The 25,281-nt window shown below is 36.8% G+C and overlaps 1 protein-coding gene across 13 annotated transcripts in view; it reads left to right on the forward strand.

The window, feature by feature from the left end:
* Positions 1 to 25,281, forward strand: part of NFIB (nuclear factor I B) — a 266,491-nt gene that overhangs the window by 203,884 nt on the left and 37,326 nt on the right. For 12 of the 13 annotated variants that reach the window (XM_032097262.1, XM_032097270.1, XM_032097264.1 and 9 more), the window contains exons 4-8: positions 1,492 to 1,560; positions 3,656 to 3,776; positions 5,608 to 5,726; positions 19,731 to 19,862; positions 22,196 to 22,380. In XM_032097262.1, coding sequence (XP_031953153.1) covers positions 1,492 to 1,560; positions 3,656 to 3,776; positions 5,608 to 5,726; positions 19,731 to 19,862; positions 22,196 to 22,380 — 626 coding nt within the window. The remainder of the gene's footprint in view (positions 1 to 1,491; positions 1,561 to 3,655; positions 3,777 to 5,607; positions 5,727 to 19,730; positions 19,863 to 22,195; positions 22,381 to 25,281) is intronic. The other variant, XM_032097266.1, reaches the window with a different exon arrangement.

Here is a 25,281-nt window from a genome sequence, read left to right on the forward strand (position 1 = left end):
TGGTTGGATGTGTTCCCAACAGTTTATACCTGCACTGGTAAACAATATCAGAGGTGCTAGGTGAGGCAGATCTGTTGGACTAGTAAGCAGGGAAAACCACTCTTTTTGCTTATGCCCTCCGTCTGACCCTGGAAAGTAAGCAGAGGTTTCTCCAGATATACCAAGGACAGACCTCTCAGGTGAAGTATAGTGCTTTTACAGTCATTTTTCTGATTATAGTGGCCATGTTTTTGCTAAATTTGCTACTTGAAGATAAAAGCAGTAATTTCCAAAAGAAATCCAAAGAGAATAGTACCAAACCACCTTTTTCTAAATCAGTAGATATTCCAGTAGGTGTACTTTTTGTTTGTTTGTTTTGTTAGTTAAGACATCTAGAATACTTTTACTCTTTCAAACATTTTGAACAAAAAAGTGACAGTTTATTTCCAAAAGAAAAAAAAACTGTGTTAATTCAGAAAAGAGACCAGAAAAACCACAGTAAGAAATTCTTAGTGCACTGTCTCACATGAAAGAAACCAAAAAAGTAACACTGTTGGAGCATCAATGTACACCAAGTGTAGTTACTATATTACTACCTATAGTACTATGTTCTAGTTACTTATATTATTACCTATAAAAGGCTGTAATGCCGTGTAATCTCAAACGCAGTAGTACAGCTTTTGCAGTGATTACTGATGTGAGGCTTCCACAGAAACATGGGTTTCTTAGCTCTCTTTGCATAAGGTTACTAGTTACACTACGGAGATAAGTCTTGATTATCAGCTGCTGTTTCATAGCAGTACTCCAACTTATGCCTAAAACTCACAGCAGGGAAGGTATATCATATACATTTATCTTAGAATAAGTAAATATAAGCCAAACCAATAATATGTGTTTTCTTAAACAGGTTTCTAGATATAGAATTCAGCATGTATATAAAACACCCCACTGAACAGCTCAGCTGCTTTGTTCAGTTCCTGTTTTTCCTGGAAATAATAGCAAACCCCTCATCTGCCTCAGAAATGTTGATTTGGTAGTGGAGGTCATACTGTAAAGTGACAATTAGCAAGGTGAGAGTTAAGTAAAAATCTCTTTAGCAGAAACATACACAAGGAGAGGACTGCTCTGTGATGAAATTGCTTATCCGGCTGATATGGGTCATAGTTCAATACTATGAAGATACTTTGAAGATACTAATAAAAGAAACAAGTTTTCAGACTTTTTTTTGATGGTTAGCTAGGCACTCAGTATATTGCTTGATAGTTTTTATATACTTTTAAAAAATTGCTTTATCACAGATCCTTAAGACTTATTTTGCACCTTTGCCTGAATTTCAGTTCACATTAGATCCTGTGATCAGCTTTCAGTGTACTTTGATCTGTGTATTATAGTTCTGGGACTCTGTTAGTACCATTGTTAACTGTGTATAAACCTACTTATTAATTCTATTTATAAAAATCCTATTTATTAATCTTCTCATTATACTGACTATGGTTCTGTGGTCCTTTTCAGTGTACCTTGAGGACAGTTTTGTGAAATCCGGAGTATTCAACGTGTCAGAACTTGTGAGGGTGTCAAGAAGTAAGTTAACATTTGTGTCTAGCCATTTCCAAAGCCTGCTATAAACAAGTGAAGGTTTTTTTCCCTTGAAGCTTTTTCTCCACAAGATGTAAGATGCATAGGAAATGCCTATAACCATGCACAATTTTGATATATTTGACTACAGTATTACAGGCCATCTTGCACATGTTTGCAATAAAACAAATAGATCTTCTTCTGTCTCTTTGATATTTAAAGATGGAATCAATTTGTTATATCTCCTTCAGTGCACCTTAGTGGAGTGACACATCAACAAAATTACCATATGGAGCAAAACCTTCTATTGTTAGACTTACCATTGTTTAAGGGTGCCCTACACATCCTTGGATATTGCTACAAGGGCTGGTTATTCTTTTTGTTTGTTTTTTAATTTGTAACTCTTAAAATAAAAATCACAGTATGGATGTAAAGTATGATAAACAATTTATTAAATCTTTGTGTTTCTTTTAGTCATAGCACTGGCTGTAACTGAATTTCTAATTACATTGTCTTGGCATCAGAAATATTACACACATGAATATGTAAAAACCCTCATAAAATATAAATATAAAATTACAGGTAAAGCTTGAACTGCAGAAAGAAAAACCAAGAGGAATATAAGATCTCTTTTGTTGAAATCTAACAATTAGTTATGATAGTATAACATAAAACTTGTCCACATTTTCATTTTACATTTCTTCCTGACCCTTTCTTTTCTCCGTTTACTATCAACACTATTAAGGTATTTTTCTTAAGACTTCTTTAGGAAATGAAAAAGAATAGTTGAAAGTTATAGTTAAAAGTGTCCACAGTGATGATACCACCATTCAGTAAAAACTGAATGGTGCAGAAAAATCACTTTTCTGATGAGTGAAGACAGAGCCAAAGATGTACAAGTTTCCAAAATGTCTGTCCATATTCCGCACAGGTGTTAATTCAAGCAGGGTCAGGATGCTTGAGGAATCTAATTAACTTACTGAGGCTTCAGATGCATGGGTTATTTAATTTACTGTGATCAGAAATTAATATTCAACAACTAAAACTATGTTAAATCCTTCAGTAAAACAGTGAGCGTTGCCATCTTGCAGAGTTAAGGCATATCCTTTTCTGTGCTTGCTTAAGATATGGTTTTGCTGTTTTAGGAGGCTGAGGATGTGTGAATTATAGCTTTCTTTTAGTTGTCAGGTGGTCAAGTACATTTTAAAGTATCAGGACATTCAGGTTAAAAAAGAAACAATATTGTAATTATGCTATGAAACTGTGCATTATGCAGCTGTTATACATGATATACTTCTAATAATAAGCATTAAAGCATGTGGTTTCTGTGGGATTTCTTACCATGCATTTGTTTAACCTCAAGCCGCAACAGAGTGTACTTAAACTGTCAAGAAAAATACAAACCTTCAAATACATTACACAACATGCAATTATTCTTTTAAATGCCAAAGGTAGTTAAAATGCATGATGCACAGACAACGAACAAAGGTAAATACACCACAATACATAACACATATTTTATTCTTGAATTGCCAGAGTCCGTATGGTACACAGACCCTATAAGGAGGTGAAGGTAACACTCAGTGTATGTACTTGTGTGTAGGTGTGCATATGCAGAGCAGAACCTGTGGCACTGGGCAAAAGAAAAAGGAAGAAAGCCAGCCTGTCAACATAGAAGGCTTTTATTAATACAAAAGAGTTAACATTAAGGGAAAGGGAATTTGTGTGTCTCTGAGTTTCATATTGCCTTTATTTCTGTTCTTTAATAAATAATGTTAGCTCTCTTCATAAGCCTAGGCTCATTCATTATAGTGCTTGAGGTTTGTATTATCTTTTTCATATTGGTGATTCCATTTTATCTCTTATAAAACAAATGTATTATATCTGCATAAGTGCTAAAGGTTTTGTAAGCGCTAGGGAAGATAATTCACTTTTTAGATACATAATCATTGATACAACTTGTCTGTACTTGGTTTCCAAAAGAAGCAGAAAATAAGGTACATGTATTCACATCTTGATATTTTTCCAAGTGTTAGAAATAAAAAGATGGCTAAAAAGATAGAAGATTATCTGGGAGTTCTTATGGTGATGTGTTTTTCAGCACCCATAACCCAGGGAACTGGAGTGAACTTCCCAATTGGAGAGCTTCCGAGCCAGCCATATTACCATGATATGAATTCGGGTGTAAACCTACAGAGGTCCTTGTCCTCTCCACCAAGCAGGTAAAAACTTGAAATAAGTGCTAATGTGAACCATGTTTAATAGTGTAGGACAAGCAATTCACAAATCGGGTCAGCAGCCAACTGTTTTTTTAATTTCCTCTGATTTTGTGAGGCTAGCTTCTTATGTATGTTACCGTTATCTCTGTACGGGTTTGTAAGTTATAAATCTTGTCATTTGAAATGGTGTCATTATTGCCTGTCACCTTGCACGATATTGAAGATGGTTATAAGTTTTTTCAGGGTTTGAAGTGCCCACTAAATCATCTGCCAAGAGAATAGCTACACATTCCAAAACTGTTGCTGAGCTGCAGGAAGGTCTAGTGGTTGGGAACACGCTGGCAGGGCTCAGAGTGGTTGCAGGCACAAAGGCTGTCTTTTCAGGGCTCCCTCTTGGACCTCTGTCTTGAAAGATATGTTTGGACAGATACTGTTTCCTCTAGAAAAGATGTTAGGCCAGGTGTATAAAGACAAGGTATTCTCATCCATAACAGCTCATGAAAGTGTTTTCTGCCACCCTCTTTCAGGGTCTTTTCCCAACAGAGTGGAAAGGAGGAGGAGCATGTGACATAGCTACAGGTTAATTTTTGTCAAGGGTCTCCCTTTACCTGCTACAGGCGAGTTAGTCTGAGGGACTCACTTCCTCCTTGCTCAACTGCTCCCTTCTCCCATCTCTGAGAGAGACTCCCATTTCCTCCCTTGGGAGCTGCTGGTGGGCCCACGGATGTAGAGAACCTGCTGTGCCCTCCTCCTGACTCCCAGAGAATGTACTGTCTGTCAGACCCCTAGAGCCCCTTGGTTTTCTGAAACTCTCTGATATACCATGAAATCACAAGCACTATAGGAGCTGTCATTGTCCCACGTTTGTGGACCTCAGTGAGTCAGGAAGCTGTCTGCACAGTGGGACAGGATTTAACAGGACATTCAAGGCGCTGACATATTCTTCCACCAGCATCTGGTGCTTCTGAGTTATTTTGCTCAGGTTTCCCTATTTAATTTCATCATATTTTCAGCTTGGCAGTATACCAAATGCACTTTAGAAATGGATGGATTAATTAGAATAGATGGATTAATTATCACAGGGTAACAGTAGCAGTTATAGTTGCAGTAGTAGTAATAATAACAATAATAATAATAATAGTAATAATAATAATAGTGATCATACTACACTATTAAAACCTTCATCCTGGTTTTCTTTGGCAGTCAGTATAACAGCTTCAGTATATATTGCTATGAAGAAACTTGACTTTCCTCCACTGTATTGAAGTTCTGCCTCATTTTATATAGTGTGACTTGAAATATGGGCCTTTTGTTGTTTTTAATTAAACTAGTCAAAAATGAAAAGTGTTTGTTTCAGACTAGCCCTCTTTGAAAAGCTTAGGAGTTTGACCTGATGAAATACAGTAAACTACATTTTTTCCTCATTAACACATTCAAAAAATTTCCTTTTCTACATTTATTAGTAACACTTTCCAGTGACTTGCTACACTTCATGGTTTCTGCATAGTGTTTGGTACCTTCACGACCCAATCTTTCCTTGGTAGGCTACAGGAACTGGCTTCTTGGTTGTTCAGTGAAATGCTGGTGGACTTTCATATTACCCATTCATGCCGTCTTTGAAATATTAAGTCATGTGAAAAATGCAAATGTATACCTGCATTACATATTATTAATATCACCTGTGCAAGTTAATGTAGGCAGTAATATTCTTTTTTTTTTCACTTAGTAAGCCTAAATTACTCTCTATTAAAATATCTGTAAAGATCCAGGAAGTTTATATACCACTACTACATTTGTACTTTATTCACTGCCAAATCTCACAATTCTTCAACAGCAAAAGACCCAAAACTATCTCCATAGATGAAAATATGGAGCCAAGCCCAACAGGAGACTTCTACCCTTCTCCAAATTCACCAGCTGCAGGAAGTAGGACATGGCATGAAAGAGATCAAGGTGAGTAACATGGGATTATTTTACCTTGAAGTATACTTAAATATACAACAAATCACTGCATCTGCCATTCAATTTCTGCAATAAAATGATGACTTTTTAGAAGAATCTTTTTTTTTCCATGTGGTGTATGTACTTGCTGGTTCTGTAAATGTAGTTAAAGCCAACAGCCAACAGGAAATTGTATAAACAACCACTAATAATAATAATAATAATAATTTCTATATGGTGACAGCCTTATTGTGTGAAAAGATGAAAAATGAGTACTTGATATTGTGTATGCTGTGATCATGCCAGCAGAGTTTGGACTCCAGTGCTTTTAAATAAAAATCAAAACATCTGCTTACTGTGGTTTAGTCAACGTAAGAATACTCTGTTTTTGTATTACCATGACATGGACATTTAGTCTGTAGCTTGTGACCTGGAATAGATTCAATAGGCTTTTTCTGAAGAATCCACATGTAGCTCTCTGGACTCTATCCGTAGGTTGAAGGGTTTGGTAAGTGGTGGTATCTTCTGGGTTATCCAAAGCAATAAACATGCTTACCTAGAGAAAGAAAGTTGTGGCTATCAAAACAGTGAGATTAATTGTCATAACTTTCCCTCATGTTGTCTTGATGCTTTATAAACCTAGGTGCCAGTGTAGTCTTTTCCCTCCCCTTTGTTATATGAGAATGTGCTTAAACTCATATATTTGTACAGTGTTGGTTAACGGATCCTGTGGCTGAGGTGCCGTAGCTGTCTGGGGAGACTGTGAAATGTAAAAGGGAAATAGAGAAAAAGATGTGCAGTTGCTTCCTTTGGGGATCTTTCAGTGTTTGCCCTCAGTTTCTGCTGATCATTGCTCTCAGTTCTTCAGTAACCGAGTGACCCTTTGGTCTTACCTCATTTTTATATTGTTTTAAAGCTTCTTTAAAAAAAATATATTCTCTCTTTTATTTCTTCCTTCTGTTTTCTCTTTCATCTCCATGTGCAAGGAAGCATGTGGCTGGTATTTCTTTTAGCTGCCTTTTACTTTCACATTTCCATTATAGTTGGTCTCCTTTTAATCTGCTTTTGCCTACCCTCTTATCTGTGTTCTTAACCATTACGCTGTTCTTCTCACTCAGTGTTAACTAGTCTTTTTCTTCATAATTTTTTTTGTACTCTGTTTCTCATGGAGGCTCTGATACTGTCTTATTTTTGACAGTTTGAAGCATTCACTTTTGAATTTTTTTTAAGATGTCTTGCCTGTGGTTTTGCATAACCAAACTTAAGAACAGTAAATAGGACTTCTGCTAGCCAGAATCTTCCTCCTTATGCACAATATTTTCCTCTGTGAATGCTACCTGTTTCGTCATTAAACTTTATTACAATTTTTCATGAAAGACTGGATCATACCTCAAATAAATTTTTTGCTTTCTAGATAAATTATTTCTGTAGTGGTAGGGAAAACAGCTCATTCTTCCTCTCTCACATATACCCATTTGTGAAATGAAGTGGTTTTGTGCTGCTGAGTGAGCTTCTGAGAAGTGCACTGCCATATAGACTCCTGAGCGCAAGCCCTGCTGACAGAGCCTTTCACAGACTAACTCTATAGTTCTCAAGTATCTCAACTACAATTTAGGTTTTGAATCATTCTGCTTGCAAAGAATCACATTCCATGAACATTGGATTTGTTCATGTTTGCATGAACTTCATATTACAGTTATCAGTAACGAACAATGTTATGATTTAAATTTCTTCAGTGTATTTACAATGAACCTTTACTTAGTTTCTGTGCCATTGGGTAGCTAGACTTCTGAGCTGAAACAGCCTTTAATATGTTCCATAAATCAGGGAACTCCAATATGAGGAAGAGAGAATAAAGAAGATAGACTTAAATCAGTGTGTTTTACTTTTGCTTCCTGGAGTTTACATCTCTCCCTGAATATCCTGTCCTCCAGCACTACTGGCCTTAGTGAAATTTTACCAGATCCCTGTCAGAGATGTTGCCTTTAAGTCACTATTAGGTACTTAGTTTTTTCCATCCTTAAGATATTCTTCCATTCCTGCAGAGGCACAGATACAGCACTGTCCAGTGTGCAAAACCATTGTACTGGGGGAAATAGAAGCCTTTTGCCCCTAAAAAAGTTATGTTCGTCTCCGCTCAATTTCTGAGGTTATTGTGCTGCTGCAGAATCATTATAAGGTAGTAACTGCAATGCCTGCCCTTGGTGCCTGGGCTCAGTGGGAAAGGGTGTGGGAGGCAGCTCCAGGCATATTTGTTCTGCTGCTGGTTTGTTAGGTGCTTGTTATCTTCATGGCACTGATTTTATCTCTCTGGTGACCAGTGGCACAACCCAAATGAATGGCATGAAGCTCTGTCAGGAGAGATTTAGGTTAGATATTAGAAAAAGGTTCTTCTCCCATAGAGTGGTTGGGCATTGGAAGAGGCTCCTCAGGGAAGTGATCACAACTCCAATCTCAAAGAGTTCAAAAAGTGTTTGGGCAATGCTGTCAGACACATGGTTCTTGGGGCTGCCCTGTGCAGGGCCAGGAGTAGGACTTTGGTGATCCTTTGTGGGTCCTTTCCAGCTCTGGATATTCTATGATGATTCTATGGCTTATATGTATCTGTGTAAAAGCTCCTTTTGGACACAGATGCTGTACCATGATATCGCATTTATGGACACCTATTTTCTGTTTCCATGTGCCTAAACAAAGATAACATAAATAAATTTTGGAGGTGGTTTCTATGCCAGAGATCTAACTTGTGCTGCTTCCCTCTCACCTATGGTTATCTGTGTACTGTATGAGGTTAGGGATAAATGAAAAAGGAATAAGCCTTTTGAGGTCACATTTGTGTTTTTCCATTGTCAACAGGGAATGCTCATGTAGTCACAACAGTCACTGCTTCTTCAGACAGTATCCACAGGTCATCAGCATCAAAAATGTAAATCATTTCACAGTACCCACAAATAAATATGTCTCTGGATATCATGTTTATGGGTAAATAGCTTCTCTCCCACTCTAGTGCAATTTTAACTTTTCTAAGAGAGACAACATCAGGAATAGGGTTGATACTAACATATACTGTTGCTCATTTCAGGTTCACTGTCTCAGTTTTTGAACGTGACAGAGAGAGGTCTCTAACTTCTGAGCTGAAATAGATTTGGTTTCTTCATCACTGTATCTAAATGTAATGTATTTTCATATGAATTGAAATTACATAGTTTTGAAAGGCTCTCATACTCATAATTTAGGCTTTTTGTATCTTTATTTAACTATTCCTAAAGTAACAGAAATGTCATGAGTGTGGTAGTTTGGAACTGAATGGTTACAATAAGACAATGACATCTGAAATACATTTGAATAAAATATTTAGGAGTTCCTAGGTGTCTGACAGGTATGTAACAGTTTTGATTGAGAGAATGAGACAGAAATTAATGGGCAACAGAGAAATGTACTGACATTAAAAATAGGACAGAGGAAAGTTTGCAGCAGGGTTAGATCAGCCTTCCACTGTTTTGAAAAACAAATATCATGAAGTTTAGTAGGTAAGAAGACTTTAAGGGAGAAGTGATTTTGTTGTATTCCCAATAGATTTTACAGCTTCTGTATGCAAGCGTGCATCATGAGGGTCAGGGACATGATTGCAGGAGTACTTGTGCTGTAGCTGGGATGTAGCATTTGGGAAACTAAGACAAGGAGGTCTAGCCCAGTTACAGTAAAATCTTGCTCATACCAGACTCTGCTTTCAGTTGTAAAACTGTCCTTTTGCTGTTAGCTGTCTTCCTGTCATAGTACTTCCAAAAATGTTTTGATAAGATTTCCAGATGTTGTGCTTTATAGTCTGTTTTGGGGGAGCTGTGTCTTTGAAGATGTAATTCTGGCCAGAAATAAGTAAGCATATCTTAAAAATAGTAACTTTATAGCTGGCATACTCTTGGTAAAAAACAATCCGCAAAGAGTTATGTTACCAATCTGATATAAAAATATAACCCCCCCTCTAATTAACCAAAATTAACATTAAAAATAAGTTTTTATTATTTTGCTCATTTAATTCAGATTATTAATCCCTATAGAAGAGAAGAAAGTCTTATGAAGCTGTGATACTGTCCTGGAGGTTTACTTCATCGGTTTGCGAAAAAGTTTGTGACTATTTTAAAAACATATGTAACCACAAGAGTATGCATAACTGTTTCAAAAATAGATTTAAAAAAATACTGTATAATGACAGTGTTTTTTACTTTGGAGACATCAAGTCAATGTGAGAAGATTCTGTAGCTTGTGCCATTATTTTTGCTATGTTGAAATACTTAAAATATGCCTCTATTTGCATGATTTTTTGCAACAGGTTTGAGGTTTTCTGATAGAGCAAATAGGCAAGTTTATAACTGCAAAGATTTCTCCCAAGACTTTTGCCATTAGCCTTTCAAGTAACCAACTGTCCTCCAAAAATCCCCCAGTCTCAGAAAAGGAAAAGTAATCTCTGAGAATGGTATTTACTTAGAAGTAGAGGGCTAACACGACAATTAGGATTTCAATGGCTGTGTCTTCTGTCAGATATTGTGCAAGTTATTTTTTCTCTCGTGTGCCTTGTTTCTTCCAACTTGATGTCTTAATAACTTTGATGATGTCTGAATTATGTCTTACAATTCCATCAGGAAATATATCTACATCTAAAAAGCAATTTGCTGTAGATCTCTTCCAGTCTTCCTTTCTCCGGGTTGCTGTTACTGAATTCTTTACTATGTTTCTATGTTAAACAAAATTTTGAGTTCCTGCGCTAGTAAGATTTTGTGAGATAGATGTAAGTTTCTGCCTGAGTAGAATTGATGAGTGTTTTAAAAATTTAGAAATTTTATGCAGTAAAAAAATAAAATTCCCCTCACAATTTGGAAGAGGAAGTTATTAAAAATCTAAAAACCTCTAGTGACTAGTGCAGTGGCTAAAGAGTATTTAGGGTTTAATAGGCTACTAACTGTTGGTGAACATCTTGATTTACTAAATGGTAAGTAAATCAGACACCTTTTTCTTAACTTGTAAGGAAACAGGAATATCAGAAAAGAGAAGGACAGTGTGTGCATCTATGGCTTCCTTTCTGAAAACTGGCTTAGCAAAGTTCATTAACATAATTGCAGACAATTTCCGTATTTCTCCTTGAGACCTGTTCTACTGTTATAGTGTTACAATGCTATGTACATTGGAAATAAGTTAAACAGTTGTCATCAATGCATACTGTTCATGATAATGAGAGATTCATGTGGATTTCCATAGTAGTCAGGTGTCTGGAAATACTGAATGTCAATATACAATGAAGTGAATTTTAATTTTACATTTTCTTCATCATGTTCATTCTCTTGCACCTCACCTCTACCAATGGTCAAGAGTCAAGATGCCATCATGCCATTAAAGCTGAAACAGCTGGACCATCTTCACCTGTTTGGCCAGCATCTGTTGGACCCTCCACTTCTCCGGTCCCAACACCCTTTGTTGGATACCCTTCTTCTGGACACTTGTCCCCTTTTGCTTTCTCCCCATTCACTGGACACTCCTTCCCCATTGGGGTCCTTCCTGACAGCTCTTTCTTTCTTGGGTCTTCTTCTAATCAACTGTCAAGGATGGTTGTTCTCATTTCTGAAGTGAGGGAACTAAAAATAGAAGTGGTTAATGTAGTCCAGGAGTTGAAAACGGTAACAGAACACCTTGGCATTTTGTGTCCTGTGTTGGACAGGATTTTTTTCCAACTTCTTCTGAAGGTTAATGCTTTAGAAACACACTCTCTATCTAACTCATCAATTCAGCTTGCAAAAGTTTACCTTGATGAATACCTGTTAAATAGCATTCTGTGTTTTTATTTAGTCTGGGTTCTAAAAATCCTTGTATGTCAAAGTATATTTGAAAGCTATTTGTGTCTTTTTAGTAACTCGTTACTTCTACCTTTGTATATTTTATTATTTTAAAATACTTTTTAAACAATGTATACACACATATACTCATACCTCTCCTATCTATGTATCTCTATATAATACATAAAATTTTCTGGGTTTTTAACTAGCAAAATATGACTATTTTAATCACTGCAGTCAAATACTACTGCTTGATAAATTTTCATAACTTCAGATTTGTAAAGCGAGAGATACTTTTCACCAAGACTAACTTCTGAAAGTGTATTTCCACATTAAATTCTTAGCCATGGCTTCTGTGAGCCTGTTGGCTGCTATGATGCTGAAAACTTGCATTATGGTAACGAACAACAGCCTTAGCAAGGAAGACTTACCTGGAGGCCCAATTTGAGGTCTCCTTGTTCTTCCTCATTAAAGAACAAGATGCTGGTAGAGTTCAATGAATGAACTTTGTCTCCCTGTTAAAAATAATGTTAAATGCTGTGATGGTTGAATCTAAGATCCATAGGTACTTGGTTTACTTTTGTTTTCTGTAGTGGGAATTTTACAAGAAAAGCTGCTGGTGCCTGAAATAGATCAAACATTGTTTTCATAAATATGAAAGATGTTTAAAGCTTGAAAGGCACTAAGTATAGAAAAATAGCTGAAGGATTTCCCAAATGCTTACTTAATGAAAATACAGAGAAAGAAAAAAAAAAATCCATGAACAGAATAGCAAAAACATTACCTTATAATGAGTAAGTTGCTTTACCTCAAGAAAATTTACATCCTCCATTATTGAGAATGATGTCAAGTTTATGCTCTCTTCAAAAAATAAAGCAACAAAGATTTTATCTGTTCTTCAGTGTTTAGAATAGGTTTAGACAAATTAACAACTTGTTTGTAAGTACCTTCAAGTATCCAGAACAGCAGGTGAGGAAGTTTTTATTCTGGACAGAGCAGCGACCTGACTTTTCCTTCAGACCATGAGCACTTAAGTTTCTGACTGAATGAAGAGTAACAAAATGTTTAGAAATATAAACAGAAAGACAAGTAGCGTTGGAGATGCAACAGGAAGCATACAAAAAGGGTTTGCTATTTTTGTGTTCCTGGAAATGACTGTTGTTTGCTCAATAAAGTCACTGTAAAAAATCTAATGACAAGTTCTTTGTCTTTTGTTTTGAAAAATATTTTGTGGGAAGACCTATCACTTGATATTTCCTCAGTGTGATTAGTGAGTTGAATACACTCAAGGTCTCCCATATAGATCAATGAATGACATTAGTGCAAAATAATATTTTTCTTGAATTCACGGCACTTATCCTGTGATGAATTTTATATCATGGCAACATCCTGTTATCTGGATGGTTTGATTTGATTGAAATTAGTGATAAAATGAATGTCTTAATTCAGGATTTGTCCCAGGAGCTACTGTGGGTAATTTTCCTCTTCCAATTTTGATGAATAAGAGATTTAGTATTTTGAAACTGATCATCTCTTATTAGAATTTGTAGGGTATGTGTAAGTCTGCATAATTTAACCTGTGTGGTACAGAATATCTTCATCTACAGAAAGAAGAGGTGTTAGTACCTCCTGAACCATAGATGTCTGCAGTAACTTTTTTTTTTCCCAGTAATGGTACTTCCTTCAGATGAAAAATATTAATTTAACTCAGGTATTGTAATTTTGGGGGTATCTTTCTCTTTTATCTTTATTCATAGATTCTTTGTTTCTGTGATGTGTACATAGATATGTTTGAAAAGGTTCTCTTTTTTACTGCTTTCATACAATCTGTATCAAACTTGAGCAAAGTAGTAAATGTCAGTGTGACTGAAGGATTTACCTCCATTCAAAACCATTTCCCAGATGGATCAACAATTAATGTAGCACACCTGTTAAACTATCCTTAACTGTAGCCTGTGTAGACTATAATAGTAATAAAAAGGAGATTTCATAATCTGAATGCTTCCAAATCAACAAATTCCTTCACATTAATTTATCTCAAATAGCCCTTTAATCTTGCATTAGAAACTGGAAATACTGTTGTGACTTTTGCAGTTATGGTTACAGTATTGATTTTATTTTCTGGCCAAGGTCCTGGGAGTCTCAGCATTAAGGGGATGTTACAGCTGTACATTTTTCCTTGAAGTCTGGATGACTTTCTGTAGGATAACTTAATAAATGACTAAAACGTACTCTAAAGTCTTTATAACTTGTTTGGTTTTTTAGGAAGATTTTCTCAGTCTTCCACAATGCTCTTCTATCACAGCTATATACAGGAATCACACCTCTTAAAAATGATTCTTAGACTATAAAATGGCCCAGTCTATTTCTGAAGTGTAAAGATGTACAAAAATGCACCTGAAGTACACTGGAGATGCTTAAGGGTTTTTATGGCAGGGCAGAGTTCTTGGAGCCTAATGTGGCTTTTTTAATGATGGTATATATATTTGTTATAGCAACCCAGTATTTTTGGTCTGATGCCTTTTATCTCTATTTCCAAAGTCAGCCTCATTACTTGCAGTGCCTTCAGACCATGAGCACTTAAGATTCTGACTGAATGAAGAGTTACAAAATGTTTAGAAATATAAACTGAAAGACAAATACAGTTGGAGATGCAATAGGAAGCATAAAAAAAAGATTTGCTTTTTTTTTTTGGTGTTCCTGGAAACGTTGTTTGCTCAATAAGGTCCTGTAAAATATTACCTGTAATAAGTTGTCACCCCACTGAGCTCTGTGTTAGTCACAAGTAATTCCCATATGACATCTGATCAGCTGTGTTGGTACAGAAGTGGTTGGATAAACTGAGTGCAGCCGTAGGAAGATGTGAGACAGGAGAGGCTGCAGAGGTGCAGCTGGTCCCTGTCGGTCACTGTGAAGGTGATGGAGACCTTCTCATCTCCTTCCAAGAGCAGCACACCATATCCCAATGATCTGCATGATGGCACTTGCATCTTGGGGCTCTCACAGCAGGACAGTGTTTCTGGTATGAGATGAGGGTGAGGAAAGGTGAGGAAGGTTGGCCAGCTTTATGCCAGAAGATCAATGCATGGGAAAAAAAGGTATGTTTTCTCCTCACAGGAAACAGTACAGATATGGTAACATAGTCATGCTGATTACAAACCTTTCCTGGGAGTTGTACTGGTCCTTCGTGATGAGGAGTGGTGAGGTGTGTTTAAAGGATGAGAATGAAGAACTGCTGCTCACAGTTTTTGCAGGACAGCATGCCATAGTTTCAGCCTAATCTTGGTGGGAATAGATGTAAATTTTCATAGACTTAGTCTCCTCAGTATGGCAGTTGATTACTTACATGTCATATGATACTGTCAAACAACAGTTATGGGATTAGGTCTATATGTCCTGTCCTACAGCTGGACATTTTTTGAAATTACTTTGGAATGTGGATGGTTTTGGTGCCCACATATTCAATATTAATGCTTTAATCTGACCATCACAGCTTTTGTCATCCCCTCTTTATAAATGGCCTTGAAAATTGAAAATTTTTTTAAAAAATTAATTTTAGGAAATGTGTGTGCAGATTTCCCAGTTACCTTAGTTTAAATGTCCATGCACTAGATTATACTTTCCAAAAGCTAATGCATATAATTTTAACAGGAACTGTACTGAGTTGTTTTGCTTTCTGTCCATAAACAGCAGGATAATCAGTAATGCAATGGAGAATTCCAGTAGTCCAGCTTTATAGAGCTAGTCACAAACATCAGCAAAGTGTCCTACATTCATTTGTAAAGGGACTTATCTGGGTTTTCCACCCTGCCTCCCTATATTCCCCCTCCCCCAGTATGCTGGGAGGTATAAGGGCAGGTAGGTAAAACCCTTCTGTCTCTTGTCCAAACCCCTTTCTGCTGAAGTAAAAGAAATCATCAAGGTAAACACAGCCCACAGAATGTGACTGTTGGCAATGGAGGACAGTATTCTGCAAGTTCATGTGGGTAAGGAAGAGAAGAATGACATGTCTGCTCCAACTAAAGGGTTTTTGGCTTTTGTGTTTCAGTTGCATGGAAGTTCTTGTATCACTTTCTTCTCTTATGTATATTAATACTTATAGAACAATGCAAAATAAAAAGCGTAATTCATTGTAAGACTAACGAAAAAAGAAATAATTCAGTTGCTCTTGCAAGTAATTTACTCATTTTGCTGTAGCTTTTCTGAATTTCAGTATTGTTTTTGTGTTTTTCTTGACAGCTTACTATACTGAAAATGACATTGGTAGAAATTCTAGTCTGGTTTCTCTTCCTAGGTTTTTCAATACAAATCTCAAATGATGATACGTTGAAATGGCTTATCTGTTGTGAAATGGCATAATAGCACAACAGAGTGTTTGATTAGCCTTGGGCATGGTTCCTGATGGGAAAACAGGTGTCACAGTCTGGTAGACTGGATTGTGTAATATCGGAGGTGTGCCTGTGAAAATAACATTGGCGCTAAGTAGGCTGATTTGAAAATGGGAGGTTATCAAAGCTTCATACACTGAAATATTCTAATGTAGTACAAAATTTTCATATGTAAAATGGTTTTCCACACTTGATGTAGAAGTAAAAGTAAAACTGAAATGAGCTTTTAAAATGTGAAGTAAAACAGATCAGTCTTTTAAACATGAAATGAGCAGCTCTTTCCAAACCTTGACACTGGTCCTAGAGTTCAGAACACTCTCAGTTGCTAAGCAGTATGCATGCAGCTGCATGACCCCGTTGTTTCTCTCAAAAGTGAGTACAAAGGCCTTCACCTTGAGAATTGCTAAGCGTCTCTGAAATTCATAGCACAAAATTGACCACGACTTGTTTGTTTCGTTTTATTTTGTTGATTTTCATTCTGGAGAAGTTCGATTACCAGAATTAAATTTTTCATGGAAGTAAATACATTTTTAGGAGGCCTTGTCTCCTGTCCAAGATAAAACTTACAGTGAAGTGGAATCAGACACCAACACGTCAAGGATTAGGGCAGAGATTTGTAAAAGGGAAGTGCTAGTTGCAAAGACTCATCTCTGTCTGATACAGAACAGGGACTCTTAGCCAGTCTTTCTCTGTTACAAACATCAAGTATCTCAGACACCCAGCTGTTCAGGCACATCTCTCTTTCTCTCCTATTTATTCACATATCCATATAAAAATGTGTCTCCATTCCTTTTCTTCTTTTTGTGGAGAAGATAAATGTATTAAAATGTTTTGATTTTCAGGATTCTCAGTTTCCATCCAGCCCTGGTGCCAAGTCTTTAGGGCAGATATAACTAAGCCTTTTTTCAATAAGTGAGAGGTGGTTGTGGTTTAAAGTCACTCACTTGTCAGTATTCAGTGTTAGGTGCCTTATTTAAATGCACAATTGAGAAATACATAATGCTCGTAACGTTAAAGGAAATATGATGGAGCTCATCATAAAATTGGTGGTACTGGCTCTGCCTGTGCGAAGAGGCTCTACTCCTTCTTCACATGTACAGGTGTAAAGCAAAACAAATTCTCCTGAGCACAGTGGGATTTGTCATGATTTTTTGTCATTATAAAGCTATCCAATATGAATTCAAAATTTTACCTAAGTTTTCACATGTGCTTCACACAAGCACATGTGAAAGTGTACCTGCCAGAGGAGGTGGAAGCAGTGAAGAGTAAGCCTAAACTGGATATGATGTATGTAGTGTTTCCTGCTGCCAGAAATAATCCCAAGTACCACCTCTGAAAAAGAACAGTTCATTTAAAAGTGTAGCATGGAAGGAAGGATGACTGATAGCTTAACAGGGGTGCTATGGACTCCATAGTTTTTGTCCTTCACTGTGGTGATATATACCGTAAGTTGAATATGGGTTTATCTTACTTTCTCTGAAGGCAATTCTACACTAGTGAGTTGTAAATAAATATTTACAGATTATTGTTTTCGAGAGTGTACCTTGTAAAGAAAGACTTGTGAAACCAAGCAGTACAAAATATATTAACAAGAACAGCTCAAGAATTAAAAGATTAAAAGATATTTAATATTTGTTTATGGATTCTTCTAGCTCTGCTCATAAGCATCTCTCATGAGCAAGAAAGGAAAGATGCTATGCTGCGGTGGTGACCAAGAAAGCAGGTCAGGTGTGCAGAAACAGGCAGGTGGATGTTTAAACTTGCCCTGGGTCACTGTTGGATTCCAGCTGAGTTCTCCTAACAGGGGGCTTGCCAAGTGCTGTGCCAAGATGACATTCATCCAGGAACTGCCTGGATGGCAAGCTGCTTCAGACTGAGGAAGAGGGTCTTTGCTTTCATGATGAATTTGCCAAAACTCATGTCTCATTAGTGTTTCCTAAGATTCTTTGGAAGTGAACAACAGTTTAATTAAAGGCTGATGTAAACATGTTTCTGCACTTTCCCTGCAGCATTTTATCACATTAGAATTGATCAAAATTGTTGCCTTGGGCTGTCTTGAACAGCTATACATCTGGAGCACCATTTGTGCAAGCTGCTGATGAACAGGCTACATATGCTATCCTTCACAGCAGCTCTTCTGACTTCCTATGTAGGCAGATTTACCTTGTTGGAAGATGAGATGTTCTAACTATTTTTATTTGCATAAGCCCTTTTTACTTTGATGTGATGCTTTAAAATGTATAACATGCCACTCATTTGGGCACCTGTGTCCTGTATCTCCAAAGTTATGAGAATACAGGCAATAGTGATTTGGAACAGCACTGAGAATTTCACATATGAAGAACATTCTCGGCAGGACAGGACACTGTGTCTGATTAATTTTGACCTTTCAATGACTTTGTCCGAGTGCTTTTGGCATCTTTCTGCTTTTCATCTGTATTTAGGATTTTTTTCCAAAAGTCTGTTTTATTTTCATTCTCAAAGTAATAAGGATTGGAATCTCTTCCCAAAACTTTAAATCAAATAAATCCTTTTTCAGCAGCATTGTTGAAGATGTGAAATTTTCAGGGTATTCAGGCACTCATCAGCCTCAGTACTCAGGATCAAAATGGAGGGTGAGAATTGCAGGGGGATGGTGGAGTGTCACAGGCAGAGTTTGCTCTGGGTCTGGTGCCAGTGCCTGTGCAGGGCTGGACAGCAGGATGGGGCAGAGTAAACAAGTGGACTCTCAGTTTCATGTGTCGTGCTCTAAGTATGCTTTTCATGGTGAAAACACACTCAGACTATAGCCAGTTCAGAAAGCATTAGTCCAATTTTGTCCCAATAAGACATTCACATTTTGCAGGCCTGTCTTAGCAGAATAGAGTGTGCCAATATTAAAAGGGTCAAAAATCCCTTTAAAAATAACATGGTCCATGTAAGAAAGTCAGCTGCAATGACGGCCTTGTCCAGTAAAGTGCTTAAGAAATGACCTTTGCTTTGAACATGAATTAGTATCATTGACTTGAAATGGAACTTGAAATGGTTGCAATATTGATGTCTGTCCTATAAAACAATTGTAATTACATTTGAAATACTTTTGTGTGAAGTCCAAAAAATGCTGGTCAATTAATTTAAACTTTCAGAAAAAATCTAGTGTTTTTGCTCTGTGAAATATCAGTAAGCTTGGTAGAAATTGTACATTTGTCCCTACTTCACTTAGTGAGCTCTAAAGAGAAGTTTTATTGGTAGGGAAACTTGAAGGAAGAAGTGACAAGACCCTTCCTGAGACACAGAAAATATGAGATAGACAAGTTGAAGTGTCCTTTGTTCTTACGGAGGTTATGTTTTTTCACTACGGTTTTGGGAAGAGCAAGGGATAGGTTTTGAAGTAATAAAATAATAAATACCATAAACCAGCGTGTGTATGGCAGTTACCCTACACACCTGAGTGTAGGTGTTCCATTAAAAAAATGCAATAAAAATTAAGTGGCTGTTGAAGGAGCAGATGATTTGGTAACATTCTGTGGAGGTGAAAAGAATCTAAGGAAGTTCTAAAGACAAATTTCTCCACTGTTTGACTTTTCTGGTATGAAAGGAATGTAGTTTCTGTTTTGCAGGACAAGGACCTGTTAGGACATTCTTTTTAATTCTCAAGTTTGAAAGAAGTGATTAAAAATTAGCTTATTCATCATAGGTGAGCTGGATCATCATACATCAATATTTGTGCAAGAGCAGTAAAAAGAAATATCTTCAGTCCATAAAATGATGTGTCATGAGACAGGCTTCTCAGCTAATGTCACTGTTACATTGTTTTTCTATTGTAGATATGTCTTCTCCTACAATGAAGAAACCTGAAAAGCCTTTGTTTAGTCCTACTTCTCCCCAGGATTCTTCATCAAGACTGAGCACTTTTCCCCAACATCACCACCCAGGAATCCCAGGAGTTGCACACAGTGGTGAGGGTTATGGAGGAGGAAATAAAAACCTCCCTGTTCATTTGTTCTGTTCTCCTTTCCTGTAATCAGATTGTGATGCATTTTTTCAGACTTTCTTAGAGACCTAATCCAATTTATAATACTGGTGAGAATAAAAATGGAAAAGGTTGGGATATCCTTGCAGAAGTGTTCATTTAACTGTTCAGGTAATCTGACTGCTGGAAGTCACTAAACAGGATTTAGGATTAACCAGGGAATAAAATAAACTGAACAACGAATGAAGAAACTGACAGAAGAAAAATCCTCCCTGTATTTTGTCCTTTCACCTAAATCCCTTTTTTAATTATTGTTGCTATTACTATATTTTATTTGGATACCAGAATCAGCAGGATTATACACAAGAGAAGTCCCCACCATGTTCACCATGAGACACAATGAAATAAGTAGCAGTGCTTCTTTTGAGTGCTGAATCTAAAGATGTAGACTGCTCATTAAGTATTTTTCAACACCTGTTTTCTGAAATCATTAGTAAATCCATAGTAAAAGCTCACTTGAAGTGAGGAGGAGATACTGGAATATGACAGAATGCATGTTGTTTTGAGGGTTTATCAGTAATGACAGGGAAATTCCAGCACCAGGCCCTGTTTGGTTTTAGAGGTAAGACTTACCCTGGTCTTTCAGATGAGGACAGAGTCCTCAGAAGCATCCCCTCAGCATCTCATCAGATCTCCTTATAAACTGCATGCAAAAGTTTTAATTTCTTGAGCGGAACTGACTGTCTAGATGAGTAAAACAGATTTGAAAACTTCTTTTTCACATGCAGTTTTGCTTTGAGGAGTTTCTGTTTTATTTTTCCTCCATGATTTCAAGTGCCTCCCTTTAAATTAATGGTAAAGACTATTTTCCCCTTAAAGTCCACATATTTTGTATTAAAAAATGGTCTTGGATTCATTCTGGTCTCTATGAGGTTTCCACTAGCAACAGATACTCAAGCACATCGGAGATGATGAATGAAACGGAAGGGATAGGTTTTTCTTCATTTGTGTTTGTTTTGCAAACGTCTGACATGCCAGAGCAGTAACTACTATTTTAGGTTTAAACTGAGCTTGGTGGGGGCGTTATTAAAATGAACCTGCCACCAAAAAAAGAAAAAAAAGATCCTATACTTATGTGTATATCTTTAATTTAGAGTATAGTTTTTAAATATTCATACTAGAGTGACAATCATAACCTAACCTGTGGCTGAACTGTTTACTTGCTGGGAAACCCCATTTTTATCTTTGTAGCCTGATCTATTATGCCAATGAGCAATGCCCAAAAAAGGACTTGTCCTTTAAAAATTAAGCTGAGGAAACCCAGAGATGTGAAATTTGGTCCATAAGAGCAGTGCTGGTGCGCTCATGCTGATACTGTAGACAACTGTTGGAAGAGTTTATAAAAGACCTTGCTTTACAGACCTGATTTTGTATTTTTCCACTAATGAAAATGGGAACTCCTTGTCTCCTCTCCATTTCCATTGAACTAAGTACCTCTTTTTTTAATACACCAAGAATGTGCTCTCTAGCTGTGTAGTAAGGATGGAAAGTGTCTTCTTGTGCAGTGTGATAGAAGAAAGCTCTACACTTCCAGACTGACAGCTGCTGGGCAGCAGAAAGACAAGCTGTACCTTCGTTGCACTGTGAAAACAATGTCAGTTGTTTAGATATTGCACACAGTCTTTAGATAGAGAAGTGTATGTTTGCAGGGAAATAAAAGAGAGTGAAAAGAATAAAAATGGGTAGGGTAGATATTTTTATTGGATGGATTGGTTTCTCAGGCCCTGAAGTTGAATGTTCATTATCATTTTCATAAAGGTCAGCAAATATTTGCAGCAATATTGGTGAGCAGATATTGCCCTGTCCCCAGATGAGGCAGGAAGAGTGCAATGCAGTGAGGAATCCCTGTTTCTTGGGGCTTAGTGATTTTCCTCAGTCTTTGAGTGCTGTAAATAAAAGTGGGGGCTTTATTAGATTTGTTTTTTTTGGGCTTCAGATGGGAAAATTGTATAATTGGAATATATTTTATGCTGGAGAATGACTCCTGTTAAAAAAAAAAAAAGAAAAAAACTATAATGGCATTACCCACAAAACCAAAACAAGATAAAATATTTATGATTTTGAAAAAGTTGCTCTTTCCATTTCCTGGGATAATCTGAGGGCAGGACCTGTAAATTTTTCTGTTAAAATGCCATAGCACAGGAGTGCAATCCATTGACTTATAACTGACTTTTTACTTTTCTTGCTGTAACACAGAGGTGAAGAATTTTAGAAGAAACAAGATGTGAAGTAATTTTAATTTTATTTTATCTTCTCCAGTCATCTCAACTAGAACTCCACCTCCACCTTCACCTTTGCCATTTCCAGCACAAGCTATTCTCCCTCCTGCCCCATCTAGCTACTTCTCTCATCCAACGATCAGATATCCTCCCCACCTGAATCCTCAGGATACTCTGAAGAATTATGTACCTTCTTACGACCCGTCCAGCCCGCAGACTAGCCAGGTACTGTAAAATTATGTGACCCCTCCAAAACAAGTCCTGTGAGGAATGTGTGTCTTCTAGAGCATCTAGCCTGGTACCTCGCCAGTTCTGGTCTTAGAGAAATGTGGGAGCTGCAATATATGTGATACAACTTATCCTGTTCATCATGGTTGAATAAAGGGTACAGGTTAATCATATTTACTTACTTTTCCTCTGTCAAGCATAAGAAAAATACTTTATTGAATGACCTGGCAGCAGCAAGAGGGCAGGTCCTGGTCCTGCACTCCTCCTGCAGGTTGGGCCACCAGAGGCAAAGCTCCCACTGCAGGATGCAGGAAGGAGGGTGTACATACATACATATGTCCATACATGGACATACAGGTATATTTATAGACTGGCAATGAAAATAAACTCTGGCAAGTTAGTACTTGCCCTGTTCCATAGGCACTGATATTTCTTTGCATAGTGAGCACAGCACAGCCATACAAATTCTTTTTTTCTTCCTTTTGTAGAGAACATCCTGTAGCAGATGCGTTCCTGGCAACTGCACCAGTTCAAAGTTGTGTCTGATATTGGAAATTAGCATGTTTTTCATTAGTGAAGTAATTTGTGAAGGACTGTGTGCAGAACTGCTTTCCATGATAGCATCAGCACACAGCATTACCGTGTGATCTGCACTACAGGATAAACTGCAGTTGAGACTTGGTCTGTCAATATCTGGAATATGTCCAGTGTCAGTGTAATGTAATCTTTGCTGCTCAGGTTGTTATTTTTTTGATGCCTTGTCTGAAAGGCTCTTGTGGAGCCCTGGTGCTTCTGTTTTAGCATGTTTTTTTGTAAGAGCCTTGGGTATGTAAACTGAAGAGGCAGTGGTCAGGTTTTTCTTCTCCTAAGAGTTAGGTTCCTTTGGAAGGACTTCCTTAACAGGGATGAAGGGGTTGCTATGACAGCATTTTGTTTTGGGCTTCGTTTGTTTTCTTTTTTTTCACTCATAATGACAGGCCTTGCAGCATTCATTTTGGACACAGCAGCAAAGGAACTTGAGACTGAATCAAACTTTCTCTGTTGAATAACAGATACGTTACCCTTTGGACTGTGCAGAAGGTCATCATGGCTATTGTCCCCATGGGCTAAATCCCTGGTCCAACTTCATGACTTCTCTGTATTTAATTAAGAAAAAAAAGGAAAAAAAGTGGTTCCATAAAATAAAAATTTTCTTTGAAGAGACAAATCCTAGCTATGTGGGTTTTGTTCGTTACAGTATTACTGAAAATTAAACCAAAAAGTGAACATGGAGTGTGTTGACTTTAGAATACAAATTGCTATCTGCACATGGATTAAAAGTCTTTCAATCCTGTATAGCATTTTTTCTGAGACTCAGCTGGGAATGTTGCATGCAGGACCTGATTTTAATTTGTGTAAAATTTCCATGAATAACAAAGTCTAATTAAGACACCCATTAAAAGTCCTTAGCGTTAATTCAGAGCGGAAAATCTCAGAGTTCTGTTGGATTTTTTTTTTTAAACTGATGTCTTAATTAGGCACTATTAAGGGAAAAATTATGCAAATTAAATCAGGCCCTTACTGTTATGCATTTCTTTAATTATTCAGTGCTTGTTTTACGTACATTTTGATTTCTTATATATGTTAAAGAGCAGATTAGGTGATAATCTCTCTGGATTGTTCCACGTTCTGCTTTGGATCATTACTGAAAAAAACTACAGCATCTAAATGAAGTATCTGACTTTCTTTCAGTTGAAAAATGTGCTGTCTTACGATTTTAACATTGGGGAGTATATTCACTGAGCAGGAGCTATGCTTTCAACTTTTTGCCCAACTCTTTTTCCTTACCTCTGGTTGAAGAAATAATCTTTTGACCTTAAAAGATAAAATTTTACTCTGCTGATTTTTTTTCAGCATAGTAGCAAACTGAGAACACTTCATATTCTTGTATATTTAATAGGGAATAACAGACTTAACTAGCCAAAATTTACTACTTTCATCACTTTTCATAACCTTTTTATTAGGGTAATTTTTTAAAATTTCATTTGACATTTGATTTAGCTCCTGACAAGAAGGGATGGGGTAAATAACACCAACTATGCAATTTCAGTCATCTGCATCAGCTATTCACCATAATTTATTATCATTAATCACTATTATTAGTGGAATCTTTTAAAAATATAATTCTTTAATGTTCTTCCCTGAGATTTGCTGTAAGTTGGAGTAGTTTCATGCCTAGTCAAAATATCTCTGAATAGAATAGTTAAAAGTTTGGCTGTGTAAAGTAAAACAGCAGGATTAATTTTTTGCTTAGGAAAAGAAGAAGCAACTGTCTGTGAAGTTTCAGTGACAAAAGGGAATTGTTCTGATACAATGGCATGCTTTGAGCCAAACCAGTTTTTCTTTCCTAAATAAAACATGAATTTTTATTCAAACAAAGTTAATTATTATAAAATGCAAAACTGCATCTGTAGGAATAGCACATCAAATTTAATTATACTTTCCCACCTCAAAACATACTCATTTGGATTTCTAAAGGAGAACTATGATGATAGTTTTAATTTAGCTGTAGAAAGGATGTATACCCTGACAGCATTTACCTAAAATGAACTGTTCCTCCTGAACATCTTTCAGTAATACGCTAATTTAGATTGTTACGACAAGCAACTGAGATGCCTTGTACTCCCCACAGCAATTTTGAGATTAATTACATTACTGCTGCACTGATTATAGTGAGACAGTCATGCTATTCAATGGAATACTTCAAGTAAAATTAGTTCAAGGATATAGAGCTCTCATAGGTTTCCATGATGGGAAGCACTGGGCAATTTTCTTGACGTAATGTTAAATAGTCCAAATTATGTGTGATGAACAGTCAGGAAGTTCAAGCAGGCCCTTTGGCTGCAGTGAAAAATGGTT

The sequence above is a fragment of the Corvus moneduloides genome, chromosome Z (assembly GCF_009650955.1).
Source record: "Corvus moneduloides isolate bCorMon1 chromosome Z, bCorMon1.pri, whole genome shotgun sequence".
In the NCBI taxonomy this organism is placed as follows: Eukaryota; Metazoa; Chordata; class Aves; order Passeriformes; family Corvidae; genus Corvus; species Corvus moneduloides.